Source organism: Solanum verrucosum, unplaced genomic scaffold, assembly GCF_900185275.1.
Source record: "Solanum verrucosum unplaced genomic scaffold, falcon-dt-bn FXZP01000261.1, whole genome shotgun sequence".
Lineage (NCBI taxonomy): Eukaryota > Viridiplantae > Streptophyta > Magnoliopsida > Solanales > Solanaceae > Solanum > Solanum verrucosum.
In genome coordinates, this window is record NW_026019969.1 from 7,557,904 (window position 1) to 7,581,602 (window position 23,699).

The window sequence follows — 23,699 nt, forward strand, 5'->3', positions numbered from 1 at the left end:
TGGATCTTGAATTAATTATGTACTTTTGATACTTATAAATGATAAATAATAAAGAACGGAGAAATTTTGATTTATTTTTTGTTCTAAGAATATGCCGATATACAAAACTATATACATTTGAGAAATTCTCTATCCTTCAATTTTTTTTTTGTCAATTCTCAATCTGTCCAAATCGAGAAAATAAAAGCACATTATGAAAAAAAAAGTGTGCATAAAAAATTGCATTTAGTCTATTTTCAATTTGTATAAATTCAACATTAACTTAATAAAATAGGATGGCATAGAAACTCAACTTTGAACCGGAAAAACAAGTGCACAAAAATAATTTATGTTTAAGCCATCAATCTATGAACTTTACAAATAATATGTGTTCAATTCAATAAATTAAATTAAATATTGCATATCGTCCTTTATTTTTCTTTTGGGACATGATTTTCAATTCAAAGTTGCTACATTCTGCACTCAAGGAAATCCAATATTATCATATTTTGGGTGCCATCGAAATAGACCTCAAATCAACATTCCAAATACATGGTGCAATTGTGACAAAAAAGACTAAAAGACAATATAATGCAATGTCTCATACTAGTTTAGTATAATATTTTATGTCGTAAGTCGTTTTCTGAATTGACACTAGAAACCCTTAGACTTACAGACAGACGCCAAAAAAGATTAAAAATGGAATTGATTAAACTTTTATACACTAACCAGTACAATAATCAAGTGCGGCAACCAGACGTCAATAAGTATTTAAACGTGAAAGATTATATTGATGGCTGTGACAAAAGACTCTCACCATACATTATAAATACTCATTTCCTTCACTTCCATTTCCATCATCACTTGTTCAATTTCTCTAAGCACAAAACCAACAAAATTAACACTTCTTTTTCACAAGCTAACTGTAGAAGAAATGGCCCTAGCTGCTGCAGGAGAGGAGGAGATTGTTCGCCCTGTTGCTGACTTCTCTCCAAGTCTTTGGGGTGATCGTTTCCATTATTTCTCCCTCGATAATCAGGTATTTATATAATTGATTTGTCTGTTTAAAGCACAAATTAATTAACTTGTTTAATAAATTGTAGTATTATAGAAAATTTTCATTTGGATAAATTAATTTATAGGTTGCAAAAGAGTATGCTCAAGAGATTGAAACATTGAAAGAGCAAACAAGGAGTATGTTGTTAGCTGCGAGTGGAATGACATTGGCTGAGAAGTTGAATCTGATAGACATTGTTGAGCGCCTTGGCTTAGCTTACCATTTTGAGAAACAAATAGAAGACATGTTGGATCAAATTTACAAAGCACATCCTAACTTTGAGAGTCATGAATACAATGACTTAACTACTTTATCCCTTCAGTTTCGACTACTGAGACAACATGGTTACAATATCTCTCCAAGTACGTAATATAATATAATATAATAATCAACACCGTTACACTAGCTAGTAGTAATTAATACGTAACTAATAGTAATATTTTGTTTTCAACTTGAACCAGATCGATTTTTTAGCAGATACCAAGATGCAAAGGGAAAATTTAACGAACCCCTTAGCAACGACATCAAAGGTCTATTGAACTTATATGAAGCTTCACATGTAAGGACTCATGGAGAAGACATCTTAGAAGAGGCACTTGCTTTCTCCACTGCTCATCTTGAATCTGCTGCTCCACATTTGAAGTCACCTCTGAGTAAGCAAGTCACACATGCCCTTGAGCAATCTCTCCATAAGAGCATTCCAAGAGTTGAGACGCGTTACTTCATCTCTATCTACGAACAGGAGGAATTTAAGAATGATGTGCTGCTTCGATTTGCCAAACTGGACTTCAACTTACTTCAGATGTTGCACAAACAAGAACTAAGCGAAGTATCAAGGTGCACTAATAATTTACATTAAAAAATATAAATTACTTGTTGTTACTCGATAGTAATTTAATTTCTCATTTCAATTCTAAATTTTTAAGATTGATTCTTATTTTAATTTATAGGTGGTGGAAAGATTTGGATTTTGTGACAACACTTCCATATGCTAGGGATAGAGCAGTGGAATGTTACTTTTGGACGATGGGAGTGTATGCTGAACCTCAATACTCTCAGGCTCGTGTCATGCTTGCTAAAACTATAGCAATGATTTCGATAGTAGATGACACATTCGATGCTTATGGAATAGTAAAAGAACTCGAGGTTTACACCGATGCCATACAGAGGTATGAACTTGCCTCTCCAACACAGTTGATGGATTTATTAGACGGTTTCTTAGAAGGGAAACTTACTTAATCTTAATTTGTGTTTTATTAGGTGGGATATCAGCCAAATTGATCGGCTCCCAGATTACATGAAAATCAGTTATAAAGCACTTCTAGATCTGTACAACGATTATGAAACAGAGTTGTCAAAGGATGGTAGATCCGATGTTGTTCACTACGCCAAAGAAAGAGTATGAATCATGACTTATAGTACTGGTTATCTCAATATTAATCAGTTTGTTAACGAATATCTGTAGCTTTTTCTCCTCATCTTTGCGTATAAGGAAATTTATTTTTTGAATAAATACTGATGTTTGAATGTCTTTGACAGATGAAAGAAATCGTGAGAAACTACTTTGTGGAAGCAAAATGGTTCATTGAAGGATATATGCCGCCTGTTTCTGAGTATCTTAGCAATGCATTAGCTACTAGCACTTATTACTTGCTTACGACAACATCCTACTTGGGCGTGAAATCTGCTAACAAGGAAGATTTTGAATGGTTGGCTAAGAACCCTAAAATCCTTGAGGCCAATGTGACTTTATGTCGAGTCATTGATGATATAGCAACCTATGAAGTTGAGAAGGGTAGAGGTCAGATTGCAACTGGAATTGAGTGTTATATGAGGGATTATGACGTATCAACAGAAGTAGCAATGGAAAAATTCCAAGAGATGGCTGAGATAGCATGGAAGGATGTAAATGAAGGAATTCTTCGACCAACACCTGTCTCTACAGAAATCCTTACTCGTATTCTCAATCTCGCCCGTATTATAGATGTCACTTACAAACACAATCAAGATGGATACACTCATCCGGAGAAGGTTCTAAAACCTCACATTATCGCTTTGTTGGTAGATTCTATTGAAATTTAAATTATCAATTCACCAAGGAACACTTGGTACTTCTCAGTCCCTTAAATAAGTAATTGGTGATATCGTGCAATGAAGTTACCTTCTTAACTTTCTTCTTTGTATCATCATTGATAATATTTAAATTTAATTACCTCAGTTTCTATCTAGCTGCTTTAGCTTAATTTGTTTAAGTTATGTAAAACAATTCTTAAAGTCATGACGTGAAAGAATATGCTTCAACAGTGTCTGATTAGCCACAAGAAAATAAATAAAAAATTGAATATTCCGTACATGTCAAAGACCACCATTGCAAGGGCAACTGCGAATTTTTGGACATTATAGTCAACAGGAGCCATTTGTTTATTTCTTTTTTAATTATTAAAATTTGGTAAGATTTGAAAGTATATATAAAAGAAAAAGAAATTATCATGTATTAGCTAGGGAGAATTTTTCTCACATGAAAATATTTGAATGGAACGGTTTATTCATAACCTTAAAAAGATTGATCATTTGAATTTATATTTAGCGTGTCAAGAAAAGTACCGCAGAACTAACAATTAAAATCAAGAATCAGAAAAAATCATATATATTCTTTTATATATAATTTTAAAAATGAAAATTCCTAAGGATGAGTATGTTTGTATTACAACTCGAGGGTCATTCAACTTTAAATTTATTATTCTAATCTTTTTATTAGGTAAAAGTCATCCAATTTTAAAGTTTACCACACAATTTTTTATGTGATAAATTTTATCATTTTATGTAACAAGTAACAAAAAATAAAAAAATAAAAATGTAAGGCTAATTTCTTGATAGATAAATGAGAACTCCTGCAAGTGTCTACAACTTCCATATTTTTTTCTCACATTTGTCTCTACACTCCCCCTCCTCATTTCGTTTTTCAGTTGTTTACAATACTATGAAGCGTAAAGGGACTACTTTGTTAGACAAATTAAATCCCTAGTAGTATGTAATATTATTTGTGGTAATAGTTATATATATATATAAATCTCACGAAGGAAAAAAGAAAAGAAAAAAGAGAGACGAGATTAAGAACCTGTTTGGATGAGCGAGCTTATAAAAATAAATTATAAGTCAAAGTTAAAAGTCATAAGTAGATGATATTCTATATGAGTACTTAAAAAGACTTTTTAATCTTTCCAAATGAGCACTAAGCTATGAACAAACTTAAAAGAAAAAAAATACTTTTATGTAGAAATTGACAAGTGAAAATGAATTTAGGTTACCTCAGAAAGTAAAAACACTTTGAGGCAATTTTGAATTCAAAGTTGCAACATTCTGCAGCCAAAGAAAGAAAAAAATTCTAAAAGTGCTATCAAAGTAGACCCTGAATCAACAAGCACACATGAATATGCAATAATGACAAGAAAAACTAACATAAACAATCAATACATTAAAAATGATTTTTAGCGACAATTAATTAGCAATTGTCATTAAATATTTATTTTTAGCGGTAATTAACACTTTTTGTATATGTCCCTAAAGGTTTTAGCGACATTGAATCTAATGACACTTAACTAATGTCGGTAAAGACTTTAACACTTTTTATTAATGTATCTATTTATTACCGCTAAAAATTGTTTTTGTTGTAGTGAATAACGAACACATACAATGTCACTATATTTTTTATGTATAATATATAGTCTTTTTCTTGAGTTGAAATTAGAAACTCTAAGCCAACAAAATCTCCAGTCGCCAAACAAGGAAAAAGAATACGATAAGGCACAAGAATTAAAAAAGAATTGATTTAATTTCTATACAGTTATCATACAATTTTTTTTATTTTTTTTTGTATATATTAGGTCTCTAAAAGATAAGTATGGGCAACATGCTACAACTGGTTAAAAAAATGTAAACATGCTCAAATGGTCACTTAATTATGAACTTTTTTCACATAAAGTCACTCAGTTCTGATTTTTAACTCAAAAGTCATTTAACTATGCATTTTTTCATAGAAAGTTATTCAACAACTTTAATTTTTAAATCAAAAGTCACTCTATTATGGATTCTTTTCACAAAAAATAACTTAACTGTGTGTTTTACTTACAAAGTCAGTCAACTTATTTAATTAATTTTTTCAATAAAATTTATTGACTTGAAATTTTTATTGAAAACTAAAATTTTTAAAAATCTAGATATTATCTCATTTAAACAGTTAAAAATAGTATATATTAAAATTCAAAAAGGAAAAAAACATGCTGAGTGTGTATATATAGGCTGTGTCTTATTGCTCAGTTCGATTTGATTTTAAAGTTTATCGGTTTGACTTATTGGTTATCGGTTTGTAGAGATGCTAAACCGTTATAGAACCATTAAGATATTGACTTATCGGTTATTGGTTTATCAATCAAACCAAATGAACGTAACCATGCACATGAATTCACAAATTGCATCTTGCTCAAAAGCAAACACTTTTACTTTGTAGAATAACCAAGAGTTCGAGATAGCCAAAAATAAAAGTAGGAAATTAAACTATAAGCCAAGGACTTTAATTTATATACAATAGTATAAATAAATTATTTAATTTATTATTGGGTTATCGCTTAACCCATTAAAAAAAAGTTTCAAACTATTAAGAACTAATAACCGGATAACAAAAAAAAAATCAAAACCGCTATCATAAAAATAGCTAAATTGTTAACTCATTACTGATAAATGAAAAAAAAAAATTAATACGAATTATCGATTTCGATTAGATTTTCCTAATGTATAGTCAACAAAGTGCGGCAGTTGGATGACTAGCAGCAGTAACAAGATATTTTTTAAACGTGAAAGATGGCTTAGGCAAAGGCTCTCATGACCATACATTATAAATACTCATTTCCTTCTCTTACATTTTCATCATCACTTGTTCAGTTTCTCTACCACTTAACAAACAAAAGAAAGGAAAGGAAATTCTCTCTGATTTTCCACAAGCAAAGTGTATATACTAGAAATGGCCCCAGCTGCAGTAATGAGTAACTATCAAGAGGAGGAAGTTATTCGCCCCGTTGCTGACTTCTCTCCAAGTCTTTGGGGTGATCGGTTCCATTCATTCTCCCTTGACAATCAGGTATTTAAGGAACTTCCTTTGTAATGCTGTTATATATATAATCAGTTGTAATTGGAACAGACTTGTTTTAAAAATGATTTTTTTTTTGTTTTTATAAATATATGTAGAGGTTGCGGAGAAATATGCTCAAGAGATTGAGACTTTGAAGGAACAAACAAGGAGTTTGTTGTCTGCTTCTTGTGGAATAACATTGACTGAGAAATTGAATCTGATAGACATTGTTGAGCGTCTTGGCATAGCTTATCATTTTGAGAAACAAATAGACGATATGTTGGACCACATTTTTAACATTGATCCTAACGTTGAGGCTCATGAATGTACAATGATTTATGCAGTACTCTATCCCCCTTCAATTTCGAATCCTAAGACAACATGGTTACAACATCTCTCCAAGTACGTAATTAATGTATATCAACCAAGCACTACGTACGTACATTCTTCTTTGTTTTTGGAGTAATTGAAATTCTACCTAATTCTTTGTTTTCAACTGTTCAAGAAGTTTTTAGCAGATTCCAAGATGCAAAGGGAAAATTCAAGGAATCTCTTAGCTACGACATCAGGGGTCTATTGAACTTATACGAAGCTTCACATGTAAGGACTCATGGAGAAGATATTTTGGAAGAGGCACTTGCTTTCTCCACTTCTTATCCAAGAGTGTGCTGCTCCACATTTGAAGTCACCACTGAGTAAACAAGTGACTCATGCCCTTGAGCAATCTCTTCGTAAGAGCATTCGAAGAGTCGAAACACGCTACTTCATCTCCATCTACGAAGAGGAGGAATGTAAGAATGATGTGTTGCTTCGATTTGCAAAACTGGATTTCAACTTACTTCAGATGTTGCACAGACAAGAACTCAGTGAAGTATCAAGGTACGCTAGTAATTTAAATGAAAAAAAGTACTATTATTTGTTGATAGTGACTCTCAGAACTGATAAAAATATGGTTTTCATTAAAATTAAATCAGAAAAGGGTCATATTTGCCCTTGTACTCTTAGAAAAGGGTCATATTTACTCTTCGTCATACTTTTTTGATATATTTGCCCTTACCATCCAACTTTGGATACATATTTGCCCTTATATAGTTAACTTATCATGTCACCATTTTTATTAGTCCACGTGGCACCAACATGGCTCCATGTGTATATTCTTTTATTATAATTAAATTAAAAAAAATACTTTCTATTTAGTATTATATTTGACCCATTTAGTAAAATCCGATCCAACTAATGTGAAAATCCATTAGCCCTAATTTCATTACCCATTATCTAGAGTGTGCTGCTCCACATTTGAAGTCACCTCTGAGTAAGCAAGTGACTCATGCCCTTGAGCAGTCTCTTCATAAGAGCATTCCAAGAGTCGAGATGCGCTACTTCATCTCCATCTACGAAGAGGAGGAATGTAAGAATGATGTGTTGCTTCGATTTGCAAAACTGGATTTCAACTTACTCCAGATGTTGCACAAACAAGAACTCAGTGAAGTATCGAGGTACGCTAGTAATTTAAATGAAAAAAAGTACTATTATTTGTTGATAGTGACTCTCAGAAACTGATATCTTGTTATGATGAGGGATTATGGGGTATCAACGTAACAGAAGTAACAATGGAAAAAATTCAAGAAATGGCTGAGACAGCATGGAAGGATGTAAATGAAGTAATCCTTCAACCAACTCCCGTCTCTACAAAGATTCTCACACGCATTCTCAATCTTGCTCGCATTATTGATGTCACTTATAAGCATAATCCCGAAAAAGTATTAAAACCTCATATTATTGCCTTGTTGGTGGACTCCATTGAAATTTAAATCATCAATTATTGTGTACATCTGGGAGCACTTGGTTCCCAACCCCTCAAATTTGTATTTGATTGATGTTTGATGCCTTGTTGGTAACTCTTTACTAGGGTAAGAACTGCTGGCGATAGATGTTGTTATCGTGCAGTGAAGTTACCTCTCTAAATTTTTTTATATCATTATTGACATATGAAATATATTACTTCTTTTTATATATATATATGCCTACTTGTTTTATGAGGTTTGAGATAAAATCTAAAGCATTTCTGAAAATGGTTTGGTAGACTACACCTGATCAGCCGTAGCAACAGATCCTGATATAATGAGCCCATGATAAGAAATCAAAACATAAAAGAAAACTTCCCAAATATAATAAACCACTTAAAAATAATACTACGTAAGAATCAACCAAGTAAGACGGCAAAAATTAATATAGTCACAGTACAAGTATTAGTACCACTAATTGAGGTGTACTAGGAGGGGTAATTTGAGCCATATTAGTGAGTCTATTTTATTTATATTTAATTAATGGATCACTCATTGTTAGCAACAAATTTTCGTAAGCGCTGAAAATTAACTGCAAGCAAAATAAATAAAAGAAAATGTGATTTTTATTGATGAATCGTTGTGAGTACAATTCTGTTCTTCTCTTGATTCTCTCTCCTAAGCTTCTCCAAGATTCGAGGGTCTTCAGTAGCGTACTTTTCGAATTGTTGGATGATGTAAACCTCCTTGAGATGTTGTCGATCTCCGGAAACGTCGAAAAGCGCTTCGCCGTTTCTAGTCGATCTCCGGGAAGAACTCTGTTGATCACTCATTCGAAGAGCTATGTAGTTGATGTTGTAGCTTTCTCCAATTGCAAAATGCTTGTTGAAAGGTGTTCTTAATGCCTTTAGAATGTCATGTCTATCCCCTATTTATAGTTGTAGGGAGTGGACAAGGTTGCTTGTAATTGAGCAAAGGCTGTCATTTTGACACTTGGCGGATTGTAATTGGTTTTTGCATTTGATTGGAACTACCACCTCATTTGGACACATGACGTCACCTTGTTGGTCTTGGATGCCTAGTCGCTGTGACACGTGGCGTGAGTTTGAGCTTCAAGGTGAAATGGACCTTGGACTTGAATTTAATAAAAATGGACTTATTTATTTGTAAAACCCAAATTAATCATTCAACCCAAATAAACATGGATTTAATCCAAATTTTGTAAGAATTAAATCCAATAAAATTTGTGTGTCTACACTCATTTATTTTTAAATAGATAAATATGGACTTCAACCTATTTAAGCTCATATAAATATGAACAAAGTGGATAAAATTAAATATGAGAATTCATATAGATCCATGGATCACCCAATCAAAATAAAAATTCCTAATTGCAGTAAAAAGAAAATGAAAAAAAAAATGGGGGTGGGGGTAGGGTGGAGGTGGGGGTGCGATTTTTTTTTATGAAAAATTATTATTTAAAAAATAATAAAATAATGTCAAAAATGATCTTTAGCGACAATTAATTATTGGTAGTGACTTAATTGCCACTAAATATGCATTTTTAGAAGCAATTAACACTCTTTGTATATGTCCATAAAACCTTTAACGACATCGAATCTAATGACAATTAACTAATGTCTGTAAAAACTTGAGCCTTCTTTATTAATCTGTATATTTATCATGATAAAAGTTGTTTTTGTTATAGTGGTGAGGTGGGGTGATAGGGGTATTAACAAATTTGCTTTAAAGATTTAATATTTTGTCTTTAGAAAATTAAAAAATCATTTTATCTAAATCATATTTAATCAAATTCATATTTATCCATATATTATATGATTGGATGGTAGTTCAATCCATTTTGACTCAATCTATATTCAATTAATCCAATCCACCCGTTTTTCACCCTAAGGTGTAAAGACATAATACTCTCTATTTCTAACTTTTAATTCAGCCCCATTGTACTGCAGATTCAGTTTGTAGTACAAAAAACAAGGTTTGCCCCAAAATATAAAGCTACTGCTTGATAAAAGCTCATTTAAATTAGTACTCTTCTGTAACGATTACAACTCATAGCATTATGGGTAAAAATTTATCCGCACCAGATGTTTACATCAGATTATACGGCCTCTCCCAAATGCATATCGCGACACCTATGTATGGGCACCAGACAGTCCACAACGACAATGGATATGCTTTCTAGTTTCTAGTATCCTCTCTCAAACATGCATGTAGCACTCCGATCCATAGGCGGAGATAAAAGGGGCAAAATAGTTCATCTAATAAATATTTTTCGCTCGAAAAATTACATTATATATATCATGTTTAAATTATTTATTAGGTAGATGCTGAACCCATTTCAACCTGATTCTACTTAAAGAAAGGAGGGGCATAAGTTCTTTTGTTTGCTGTATTTATTTCTTTATATTTTGAATTTACTTAATAAAAAAATCTTACACTACTGCATAGTACACTTAAGAACACCCATAAAATATAGTTTTATGAAGTTAAAAAGTGTTGAGATTTCAGAGATACCTTCAATAGAGAAATGCAGAAATGAAGACGAAGGTAAAGAGAACCCTAGGAATCATCGAAGTGCTTCAAAGCACACGAGCGGTTCCAAGAGAATTGGGCCTGAGTACATTGGGTCTCAGCACTCTTTGACAACAGAAATAAATATAGGCCCAAAGAAATGAAGTCAATGAATCTTCTCAGCCCATGTATATACCTAGAATTATATTACTTAGATTACCTAGTTTACCCTTTCTCAGATATTGTAAAGAATCAAAGTTTGTTATGGAGTTAGCAAATAGGAGCAGGACACCTGTACAGTCTGTTAGGAATAGAATGTTCTTTGTTTTTCCTTATAGGTGTATATATACATGTTTAGAGGAAGAGATGAATACACAGAAAATTCCCAAATATTCTCTATACTGTTTCTTGCTATTCTTACATGGTATCAGAGCAGTAATTAATCACATTAATCAAATACAATCATGACTAACGAAGCTGTCAATGATCCTGAATCAACACCTGCAACTCTGGAAGCAGGATCACCCTCAGGAACTAAGATTGATATCAATCATGCCTTCTATCTGCATTCTTCAGATTCTCCTGGAATGGGGTTGGTGAGCAGCACTTTTGATGGAAGAGGTTATCAGGGATGGAAGAGATCAGTGCTCATAGCACTCTCTGCAAAGAACAAACTGGGTTTCATCACTGGAACACATCCTTCACCAGCCCCAACATCACCAGATCTGCAGCCTTGGAGCAGGTGTAATGACATGGTAACATCTTGGCTCCTTAATTCCCTTTCAAAAGAAATAGCAGATAGTGTTATATACTCTAGAACTGCCAAAGAACTCTGGATGAGTCTAGAGCACAGATTTGGTCAATCAAATGGTGCTAAACTTTTCCACCTGAAAAAGGAACTTAACAGATTGGTACAGGGAACTAACAATATTGCAGGATATTTTACTAAACTCAAAAGGCTTTAGGATGAATTAGCTTCTCTGGATTCACAAGACAAGTGTACTTGTGTGTGTATCTGTGAGGGAAAACAGAAATTGGAGAAATCTGTGGAGGATGAGATGCTCATACAGTTTCTTATGGGTCTTAATGACACATATGCTCAAGCTAGGGGTAATATTCTTATGATGAATCCACTACCTAACATAAATGTTGCCTATTCCTTGATCTTACATGATGAAAACCAAAAGGAAACATACATGAGTCCTATCATTCCTACTGACTCCTCATATTTCATGGTTAATAACAATCAAAACAAAAATGGTAAGCAGTTTCAGAAATTCAGCCCAGGTGCATCAGGATCAGGTTCTGGAACTAAGTCAAACATGGGCTATCCTAGGATGAACAACTACCAACAGGGTCAGCAGGCTCCTAGATATCCAAGACAGAATCCAAGGTTCAAAGGAAAGAAGAAATACAATCCTAATGTTTCTTGTGCTCATTGTGGTAAAACAGGTCATGTCATAGATGATTGCTACAGATTGATAGGTTTCCCTGAGGATTTCAATTTCACAAATGACAAGACCTACTCAACACCAGTAAGAGGAAATGGAGCTATCATGGAGGAAGAAGATCCTAACTATTACATGGATCAAGTCAGTCAACACATAAGCAAGGAACAGTTTGGACAGTTCATTCAAGTAATGAAGCAGATGAAACTGCCAGAATCAGCAACAAAAAATGCAGGACCTGAGATCAATGCCAATGCAGTGGCTGGTACTATTTTGAAGTATTTTGGGACTTGTTTCTCTGTTTTTAATTCTGGAACTTGGATCATAGATTCAGGGGCTTCTGAGCATATGTGTTTCAATTCTGAGTCATTTATCTCTCTATCTACTCTTAGAATTCCAATCAACATAAATCTTCCTAATTCTCATTTCATAACTGTTACTCACATAGGGAGTGTTCAAATATTCTCTGACTTGACAATACATAATGTCTTGTATGTGCCAAGTTTCAAATATAATCTTTTATCTGTTCATAAATTCAGTAGTCAATTCAATTATACAGTTTTTTTCAATTCTAACAACTGTATGTTGCAGGGCCATTCAATGAAGAGGCCTCAAGCTTTTGGTGAAGCAAGAGAAGGTCTCTATTTGTTGCAGCCCTTTCCTAAGAAGCCTAGTGCAAGTCAAAATACTCCTTTAGAGTCTAAAATCTGTAGTAGAGTCAGTAGTTCTGTTTGTTTTCCTGATTCAGTTTCAGTTCCTTTTCCAGTTTGTTCAAATGTTTCTTCCAATGTAAGGTTATGGCATGTAAGATTAGGGCATTTACCCTATGCATCAATGAAGAATATCAGTTTCTTATCTGTTCCTCAACATTCTGATTGTTATTGTGATGTTTGCCCTAAAGCTAGACAGTCTAGATTACCTTTCTCTACTAGCAAAATCACTACTAAGAGTTGTTTTGAACTTATTCACATTGACACTTGGGGACCATATAAGGTGGCTACTTATAACAATTATAGGTATTTTTTTACTATAGTGGATGATTACAGCAGAGCTACATGGACTTATTTGTTAAGTACTAAATGCAATGCCTTCTCTGTGATCCAGAGTTTCTTATACATGGTTGAAAGACAATTTAATACCAAAGTAAAGGTGATTAGATCTGATAATGCCATGGAGTTAGGGAAAAGTGAAGCAGCCTCAAAGTTTTTGAGTTCACAGGGAATTATTCATCAGACCTCATGTGTGGCTACCCCACAACAGAATGGGGTAGCTGAAAGAAAACACAGACATTTACTGGAAATTGCAAAGGCCTTATTGTTTCATTCAAAGGTACCCCTACTCTACTGGGGTGAATGTATTTTGACAGCTACTTTTTTGATAAACAGGTTACCATCTAAAGCTATTCAGGGAAAAACACCTTATGAAGTCCTGTTTGGAAAACCACCTTCTTATCTATTTCTCAGATGCTTTGGCTGTTTGTGTTATGCAAATACTCTAGTCCATGGAAGAAATAAGTTTGATCCAAGAGCTCACAAATGTGTATTTCTAGGTTATCCTAGCAACCAAAAGGGGTACAAGTTACTTGATTTGGAGTCTAAGAAGGTTTTTGTTTCTAGAGATGTTCATTTTGTTGAAAATCATTTTCCTTTCTCACACCCATCACCTGATAATTCTATTTTTCTCACTCATGAACCTATCGACTACTCTTCTATTCCACCACAAGATCATTTAGAATCTGTGGACTCTACTGACAGTCCTCATTCTAATCCCTCATTAAGTATTCCTATTCATTCACCTGGTTTGCCCATTCAACCAGAACAGTCAGCTCTTCCTCCTGCACCTATTATATCACAATCACCAGTTCCTGTTAGAAGGTCTAGCAGAACTAATATTGGGACTTTGCCATCACATCTCCAGGATTATATCTGTAACACTATTTATCTCAGTAATGTTACAGATTCCTGTTTTGCTCCTCCTAGTAGTCCTCCTAGCTTTTCTTTTGCCAATCTCTCAAAATCCAGTCAAATTATCCTAAAATCCACTTCCACCATTTCAGAACCTAACAATTTTCATGAAGCTTGTAGACATGCAGGTTGGCAAAAGGCCATGCAAGATGAAATTGATGCTTTGCAATCTAATCATACTTGGGATGTTGTAGTTCTGCCCAAGGGAAGAAAGGCTTTACCTTGTAAATGGGTTTACAAGGTTAAGCAACATGCAAATGGAACAATTGAAAGATTAAAGGCAAGGCTGGTTGTAAGAGGGGACATACAAAAAGAGGGGATTGATTATAATGAAACTTTTTCTCCGGTAGTGAAAATGACAACAATTAGGTGCCTCCTTGCCATTGCCACTAAAAAGGTTTGGGATGTCTATCAATTTGATGTCAACAATGCTTTCTTGCAAGAAGATTTGCAAGAAGAAGTATACATGAAATTTCCTAATGGTTTAGATCCTCCTCAACCTAATATGGTATGTAAGTTGAGAAAATCACTTTATGGCCTTAAGCAAGCTTCCAGACAGTGGTATGCAAGATTAGCAGGAGCTTTGAGTTTCAAAGGATATGTGGCTTCCCTAAATGATTATTCACTATTTTTTAAACAATCTGGTGAATTCATTTCCATTGTTGTTGTCTATGTTGATGACATTTTAATCACAGGAAATGCTACTGATGAAATCCACCTCTTAAAAGATTTTTTGCATCAAGAGTTCAAAATCAAAGATCTAGGGCTTCTACATTATTTTTTAGGTATGGAAGTGCTAAGGGAGGAACAAGGCATGATTATCAGTCAGAGGAAGTATACCTTCGAGCTTTTGGAGGAGTTTGATGTTTCTCATATCTCTGCAGTCTCTTCTCCGCTGGATCCTTCCATCAAGCTCTCTGCAGATTCAGGCACACCCCTGTCAGATCCCACAATTTTTCGACATCTCATTGGCAAGATCAATTACTTAACTCACACTAGACCTGACCTATCTTTTGCTGTTTTAACACTTAGTCAGTTTATGCATAGTCCTACTACTGATCACTACAATGTTGGTTTAAGAGTGATTCGCTACCTGAAGAAGTTTCCAAGCTATGGACTTTTCTTTACTGCTTCACCTTGTTTATCCTTGACCACTTTCTGTGATGCTGACTGGGCGTCTTGTCGTGACACTCGCCGGTCAGTCAGTGGATTCTTCATCAGCTTAGGTGGATCTCCTATCTCCTGGAAATCAAAGAAACAAAGTTCAATATCTTTATCATCTGCGGAGGCAGAATATCGTTCAATGAGAAGGTTAGTTGCAGAACTGACCTGGCTTACCCGTTTGCTTACCGATCTATCGATTCCTCCTCCTTTGTCGGTGCCTATTCACTCAGATAGCCAAGCTGCCATCCATATCGCTCGTAACCCTGTGTTTCACGAGCGAACGAAACATGTCGAGCTTGACTGCCACTTTGTCCGTCAGCAGTACCTTGCCGGTCTGATTTCTTTAACTTTCGTTCCCTCCAGAGAACAGATAGCTGACATATTTACTAAGCCCCTCGCCGGACCTTCCCATCTTCACAATATGCGCAAGTTGGGGCTCTCCTTGTTCCCCTCCAACTTGAGAGGGGATGTTGAGATTTCAGAGATACCTTCAATAGAGAAATGCAGAAATGAAGACGAAGGTAAAGAGAACCCTAGGAATCATCGAAGTGCTTCAAAGCACACGAGCGGTTCCAAGAGAATTGGGCCTGAGTACATTGGGTCTCAGCACTCTTTGACAACAGAAATAAATATAGGCCCAAAGAAATGAAGTCAATGAATCTTCTCAGCCCATGTATATACCTAGAATTATATTACCTAGATTACCTATTTTACCCTTTCTCAGATATTGTAAAGAATCAAAGTTTGTTATGGAGTTAGCAAATAGGAGCAGGACACCTGTACAGTCTGTTAGGAATAGAATGTTCTTTGTTTTTCCTTATAGGTGTATATATACATGTTTAGAGGAAGAGATGAATACACAGAAAATTCCCAAACATTCTCTATACTGTTTCTTGCTATTCTTACAAAAAGATCCAGAGGAAGATGTTGTGAGGTCCAGCCTTATATCCCATCTTTTAAGGAAAAAAATCTTTCTTTGAAAATATTTGCAGCAAATTTGACAAACTTTTGTTGAAATTGGCTATCGGCAATTAATATAAGGTGAAAAAATGGGCAAACTTCATGCCTATAAATAGACATCTACATCAGTTTAAACACACGTGGAAAAATCAAAAGAGGATTTCTTTATTTTGAAAAATATTTATGTCATTTTTCTTTTATTATATTTACGGTAAATATTTTTGTGTTATTCCTCATTTTCCCAGCAGATGCCACGCACTGTAGGATAAACAAAGGAACCATGGAATATAAAATTAGAATTAAAAACATACAATACAATGTATCAGTAGGAGTAGAGGTGACAGAATGAGTAATTTATATGGGTATTTATTGATATGAGTAAAAAATGTTTATTTATAAAAGAAAAAAAAATGATTTGGATGTCCAACTCATTTAAAAATAAGTAAAAATGAATAATACTCATATTTATCCATTTAAAAGTGATAATTAAATGGATAATACGGGTAAAAAATGTTCATTCATAAAAGAAAGAAAAGTGATTAGGGGCGGATGGTAAAAGATATTTTTTTCTATAAAAAAATTTAACTTTTTTTATATTTTTTTGGGATAGAGGGGGCTGGTAGGGAATGGAGTGGTAAAAAAAATAATTTAAATGTTTCTTTTAAAAAAATAAATAAAATTTTGGGATGGGGTAGGGGGGTGGGGGGGGGGGGGTAAAAAAGACTTTTTAAATTTTTTTAAATAAAATTTTTATTTTTTTTTACATTTTTTTAGGATGGGGAGTGGGGCTAGGGAGTGGGGAGGTAAATTTTTATTTATTTTGTTAATAAAAAAATTTAATAAAAATTACATTTTTTTTGGAAGGGGGGGGGGGGGCGTAGGGGCGGGGGCTGGTAGGGGGATTGGGTGAAAAAAAGAACTTGTTAAAAAAATATTTTTTTTGTAAAAAAACAAACTATTTTAATTTTATTTTTTACATTTTTTTTTGGGATAGGGGGTGGGGGGATGGTAGGGAGGGTGGAGTGATAAAATAAAATTTAAAAAGATTTTGTTTTTAAAGCTTTTAACAAGATCTCTACTATAATATGGATATCCTACCCATATTATTCATTGAATAACTCGTTTTTACCTATTTAAAATATAAATAGAGTCGATCCAAGTCATTTTTAATCGATTCATATTTGACTTGATTCGCTCGTTTGTCACTTCTAAGTAAGAGTAATATAGTCAGGTAAGGATGACGGAAAAAAATAAATAATCAAGGATGACAGCATGCATTCAGTAACAGGAATTTGGAAAACTAAACGTCCCTCTATCCATCCATCCATCCCATATAAGTTTTACTAAATTAAGAAAATATTAATTATTTTTTTTATATTATTCTTGTAATTAAATTTTTTTTAAGTATTCACATTTATTTGTAAAATTTCTTAAAAAATTATTAAATAGTGAATTAATAAAATTATCTTTTCATCTATGATTTTTTTAATATACTTGCAAAAAAAAATCAACTTAATAAATTTAATTTAAAGTAGAAGAATAGGCATGTTGTTTGTGGGCGGAGCCATTTTTGATAAAGAGTTGTTTGATGCATATTTTTTATGGAAAATTCATATGGTATACATGAAGTTGAAAACTAGACAATCTTCGCTAAATATGACTCAGAAGAAATTACACATTCTTTCCTAAATTTTTAGCTCCGCCACAAATGTTGCTCACAAAAATTTAGATACACGGTAAATTAAAGTTTCATTCTGCAAACATATATAAATAAAATCCAAAAAGAAAAAAAAATATGTTGTCATATTATAAAGGAGTATTAGAATATAATAGGGCCAGTGGCGTAGTTGAACACTTCTATCGAAAAATCATACTTATTTATAGCAAATTATATAAAATATATAATTTAAAATTATTTTTCACATATATATAAAATTCTAAACATTCTTAAAGAGAAAAAAATTTCACCTCTGTAAAAAATAGAACAACTAGTGATTAGTTATCAGTATATTACGACCCGTTTGGCAATATATTTTCAAGTAAAATTTGGAAAAAAATTTGACAAATAGTGTGTCCATAAAACTTGCCATTATTTTGGTAATTCCAAATACTAGTTTTTCTAGTAGTTGGACCAAATCTCATATTGGAGCTTTTAAAAATTCAAATTCTACACGAAACTTTTATCTTTTACATAAATACCCTCTACTTATTAACACTAAAACGCTCACTCTAAACTAGCACATTGTTCCAGTGTCATGGACACTACTTGTTATTTGTTGCAACGTAGATCCAACTAACTTGTTGCGGAAGTCATGAATCATGTTACGTCAACATTTCTATAATTCTATCTTGCTAAGTAATACAATACAAACTTATAGTTAGTTTTGATAGTATCTTAAACTTATGGATGTAAATCATATTTCTTAAAAAGTGAAATATGTTTCTCCAATACTGGCTAAACACATGGTGAAATTTCACCCAAATCTTCACTCAAATAATATTTGTCATACTTGGAATCTATGATCAAACACTAGCATAGTTAAGTGTGGCAACCCCTAACATGACTACTACAATGTATGACAAAATAAATAAATTCAATATATAATATTTCAGATAATCATTCAATTATTTATTCTTCTATTAAAAAGTTATTCAAATTTTAATTTTTCACACAAAAGTCATTTGACTATTAATTTTTCTCTCAGAAATTTATTCAACTTTAATTTTAACCCAATAGTCACTCAATTAAGAGTATTTTTCTTACAAAGTCAGTCAAACTATTTAATTAATTTTCTATTAAAATTTATCGACATAAAAAAAAAAATGAAAATTTTGAATAAAATAAACGAATATCTATTTAAATCATACATTTTAATGACTTGGTTCGCTGAAAATATAATATTAATCTTTTTATTCTAATATTATTCTCCTCTAAATGTAATATTAATCTTTTAGAGCCTTGCTGAAGTCTTCATCACCTTAACTCCTTAAGCAACTGTGAAGCTACTTCCTGCTATAATTGTAGTAAATTACTTGTAGGAGTATTAAGATATTATTTTTTATCAAAATATTAAGTATAAATTTTTTTTATCTCTAAGTTGCCAAACATTTTTATAAAGTTTTAAGCCGTCACTAATAAGTTGTGTCGTGACTAAGAGTCTATTTGGCATTACTGCTAAAAATAACTAAATTTTAGAAACATTTTTTTTAAATGTCTTTTTAGAAAAAGTGCTTTTGAAAAAAAACAATTATTGTTTGGCTAATTCATTTGAAAAATACTTTTCATAAGCAAATTGTGTTTGACTGATTTTTTTAAAAAAAAGTGTTTTTGAGAGTTAAATTACAAAAAGGACAACTATTAATGTACTTTTAATATTAAAATTATTTATAGAGAGAAACTATTTGAAATATATATTATAAAAAAAACTAATCAATTTTTTATTTTTATTAAATTAAAATGTACATATTTAAATTTTCAGTCAATATTATACATTTGTTGGGAGGTTGAAATCTTTAATTGTTATTTTTTTTTCTTTTTTCTAATCTTGCAAAAATATGTTGTTACCTTTTTTCTAGTTCTGCAAAATAATACGTAAAATAATATGTAATATATAAAATAATAATATATAAACTTAAATTAAATTACAAAATTAATTATATAAAAATAAAAATAAAAATAAAAATCTTAAAACTGCTTGTGCTTCCGTCTAAAACACTTTTACTAATTTATCAAACACTTGATTTTTCAACAAAATATTATTTTTTTCTCAAAATAAGTGTTTCTGGCCTTTCAACAGACAACGACAATGTCAAATAAACTCTACATTAATGAATTTTGGATTAAAAATCAAAGATGAGTGAGTTTATGAGAGAAAGGTTCATAATTGAATTACTAGGTAAGATATCATCTCGAATTTCAATCATGAAAAATGGCTATGACAAATGCTCTCACCATTCATTCAAAATATTATAAATACTCGTTACCTTCTCTTAAATTCTATAGTACAAAGAAACCTAACAAAGAAAAAAGAAATGAAAGGAAAGGAAATTTTCTCTGTTCTACGTAAGCTAAGAGTAGTAGAAAAGTCTGCAGCTGCTGCATTGATAAGTAACTACAGAGAGGAGCAGATTGTTCGCCCTGTTGCAGACTTCTCTCCTAGTCTTTAGGGTGATCGTTTCCATTCATTTTCCCTTGACAATAAGGTATGTATCTATCTATTTTGTACATGTATTTCTTATCTTGTTAAGGAGATTCATTTCTGACATTGAACATGCATTTTCTTTTTAAATATATTTGCAGGTTGCTGTAAAGTATGTTGAAGAGATTGAAACTTTGAAGGAACAAACAAGGAGTATATTAATGTCGGGAAATACATTGGCTGAAAAGTTGAATCTCATTGATATTGTTGAACGCCTTGGAATTGCTTGTCACTTTGAAAAACAAATAGACGACATGTTGAACCACATTTTTAACATTGATCCTAACTTTGAGGCTCATGAATACAATGATTTATGCATTTCATCCCTTCAATTTCGACTCCTAAGACAACATGGCTACAATATTTCTCCAAGTAATATATCTATTAAGTTCTACTTCATTAATTTCTTGTTATATCTTTAGTTTTGTTTTTCCCTAATTAAATGTACGAGGACTAACTTCTTATTTTTCCCAAAAAACTGGACAAAATTTGAAGGAAATTTTGTTTTTGATTTGAACCAGAAATTTTTAACAGATTCCAAGATGCAAAGGGAAATTTAAACAAATCCATTGGTAACAACATCAGGGGTCTATTGAACTTATATGAAGCTTCACATGTAAGGACTCATAGAGACAACATCTTAGAAGAGGTGCTTTCATTTTCCACTGCTTATCTTGAATCTGCAGCTCCACATTTGAAGTCACCTCTGAGTAAACAAGTGACTCATGCCCTTGAGCAATCTCTCCATAAGAGCATTCCAAGAGTCGAGACACGCTACTTCATCTCCATCTATGAAGAGGAGGAATTTAAGAATGATGTGCTGCTTCGATTTTCCAAACTGGACTTCAACTTACTTCAGATGTTGCACAAACAAGAACTAAGCGAAGTATCAAGGTACACTAATAATTTACATCAAAAATATAAATTATTTGTTGATAGTAATTTCTAAGATTGGTACTTATTCTGTAGGTGGTGGAAAGATTTAGATTTTGTGACAACCATTCCATATGCTAGGGACAGAGCAGTCGAGTGCTACTTCTGGACAGTGGGAGTGTATGCTGAACCTCAATACTCTCAGGCTCGTGTCATGCTTGCTAAGACTATAGCAATTATTTCATTATTAGATGACACGTTCGATGCTTATGGCACTGTGAAAGAACTTGAGGTCTACACTGATGCCATATAGAGGTATGGACTACTTCTCAAACATTTTATCATTTAATTAGATGATCCCATAAAGGTGGGGGAACTGTCCATTTTGGTGTGTGTTTTTAGAGAGGGTCCTTTTGGTGTTTAAGGTTCAAAAAGTGTCCGTTTTGGTGCCGGTGTAATTGGAGACAAGCCTTGACGTCAAACACTCTCCTTCTTCCTATGATGTATGTTATGTTAAATTGAACTTGTCAAATTCATTTGCTTTTTCATTTATTAGGTGGGATATTAGCCAAATTGATCGGCTCCCAGAGTACATGAAAATCAGCTACAAAGCACTTTTAGATCTCTATAATGATTATGAAACAGAGTTGTCAAAGGATGGCAGATCTGATGTTGTTCAATATGCAAAAGAAAGGGTATGAATCGTGAATTATACTGGTTAACTCAATATTAATCAGTTTTTTTTCTCCTCATTTTTGCTTATAATGAAAATTATTGTTTTGATATGTAGTGATGGTTGAATATCTTTGCTTGTTGTTTGACAGATGAAAGAAACAGTGAGAAACTACTTTGTGGAAGCCAAATGGTTAATTGATGGATATATGCCACCTTTTTCCGAGTATCTTAGCCTACATTAGTTACTAGCACTTATTACTTGCTTACAACTACATCCTGCTTTGGCATGAAGTGTGCTAACAAGGAAGATTTTGAATGGTTGGCCAAGAACCCTAAAATTCTTGAAGCCAATGTGACCTTATGTCGAGTCATTGATGACCTAGCCACATATGAGGTATACATTGCATCAAATAAAGTTAGATATATGCGTTTACCTAGTTGCAACCATGAAGTGATAAAAATTGATTTCATACTTCTACGAACACATTCTAACTTCCAATCCAGGTTGAGAAGGATAGAGGTCAGATTGTAACTGGAATTGAGTGTTACATGAGAGATCATGGTGTATCAACAGAAGAGGCAATGGAAAAATTTCAAGAAATGGTTGAGATAGTGTGGAAGGATCTAAATGAAGGAATTCTACGACCAAGTACTCCTGTATCTATGAAGATTCACACTCGTATTCTCAATCTTGCTCGCATCATGGATGTCATTTACAAGCATAACCAAGATGGATACACTCATCCTGAAAAAGTAGTACTAAAACCTCACACTATCGCCTTGCTGGTGGACTCCATTAAAACTTAAAGCATCAATTGTTGTGTACGGGAGCACTTGGTTACTATCCCCTCAAATAAGTAATTGATCTACATTTGATGGTATATCTGTAGCTAGTTACGGTAGCTAGGTAATCAAATAATAATAAAAAATATTCAAAGTATCAATTTCTTACAGGAAATAAATTATAATCTCAATCATTAAACTAGACGAATCTTGATACTATACTGAGACACTTGGTTAATCATGTCCTTGTGGTCTAATGCAGGTCTATTGATCTAGTGGTCCATATTGACTAGCCTCATCAAAAATAAAATTATTGATTATTCCCATTTCATTATTTTAGCAATTACTAGTACCTTTTTTCGCGTTCCTGGACTTTATAATGTCATAGACCGGAAATAAAAGGGAAAAAAAGAAGAGAGATTTGGGGGAGGAGAACCAGGGAAGAGGCTGTGCATGGAATGGGCAACTAGTAAAATTGTACATCTCATGCGCTGCCTCGTCCCTGTCTATCCTCTCCACTTTTGAATATCATTCTACACCATAATTACCTCAATATATAGGGACTCCTTTCGCCAATAATGCTAAACATTCCTTCCATCTGGTGTATACATGAAAAGGCCTTTTCCTGATGAAAATTCTCAATGACCAAAAGGTAATTAGTGCAATGGCTGTATTTTGATGTAGTAAGGACCAGAAGAAGAAATAGTCATAGTACAAGTGATAGTACCACTAATTGAGGAGTACATACATAGGACCCATTGTACTGCAGATTCAGTTTGTAGTACAATAACAATGCTTGCCCCAAAATTAAAAGCTACTTTTAGATGCCCGTTTGAATTGACTTATTTTAGGTGTTTTTAAGTCAAAATAGTTTTTAAGCAATTTTGAAGTGTTTGGATAAAGTTAAAAAGTGTTTATAAGCACTTATTTTAAAGTCAAAATAACAAAAATAAGCTAAAAGTCATAAGTTAAAAATCCTAACTTATGGCTTTTAGCTTATAAGTCATATGTCAAAAGTCAATCCAAACAGGCAAGCTTTTTTAAATTACTAATACTCACACAACTCGTACAAGTAATATTTTTGGAGACACCCTTCACCTACGACCTAAGGTCGTAGATTCAAGTCACTAAGCAAGGAAAAAGGTGAGATGCGTGT

At 32.9% G+C, this 23,699-nt stretch overlaps 1 protein-coding gene and 1 pseudogene across 1 annotated transcript; both read left to right on the top strand.

Moving 5' to 3' along the window:
• Nucleotides 1–892: 892 nt before the first annotated feature.
• Nucleotides 893–3,264, top strand: LOC125815494 (vetispiradiene synthase 1-like). The gene is made up of 6 exons (XM_049494973.1): nt 893–1,018; nt 1,122–1,398; nt 1,498–1,873; nt 1,987–2,205; nt 2,297–2,435; nt 2,576–3,264. The coding sequence occupies exons 1-6, from the start codon at nt 914–916 to the stop codon at nt 3,116–3,118; spliced, it is 1,659 nt and encodes a 552-aa protein (XP_049350930.1). The 5' UTR covers nt 893–913; the 3' UTR covers nt 3,119–3,264.
• Nucleotides 3,265–6,053: 2,789 nt separating this feature from the next.
• LOC125816785 (vetispiradiene synthase 3-like) lies at nt 6,054–22,567 on the top strand (annotated as a pseudogene).
• The last annotated feature ends 1,132 nt before the right edge of the window (nt 22,568–23,699 follow it).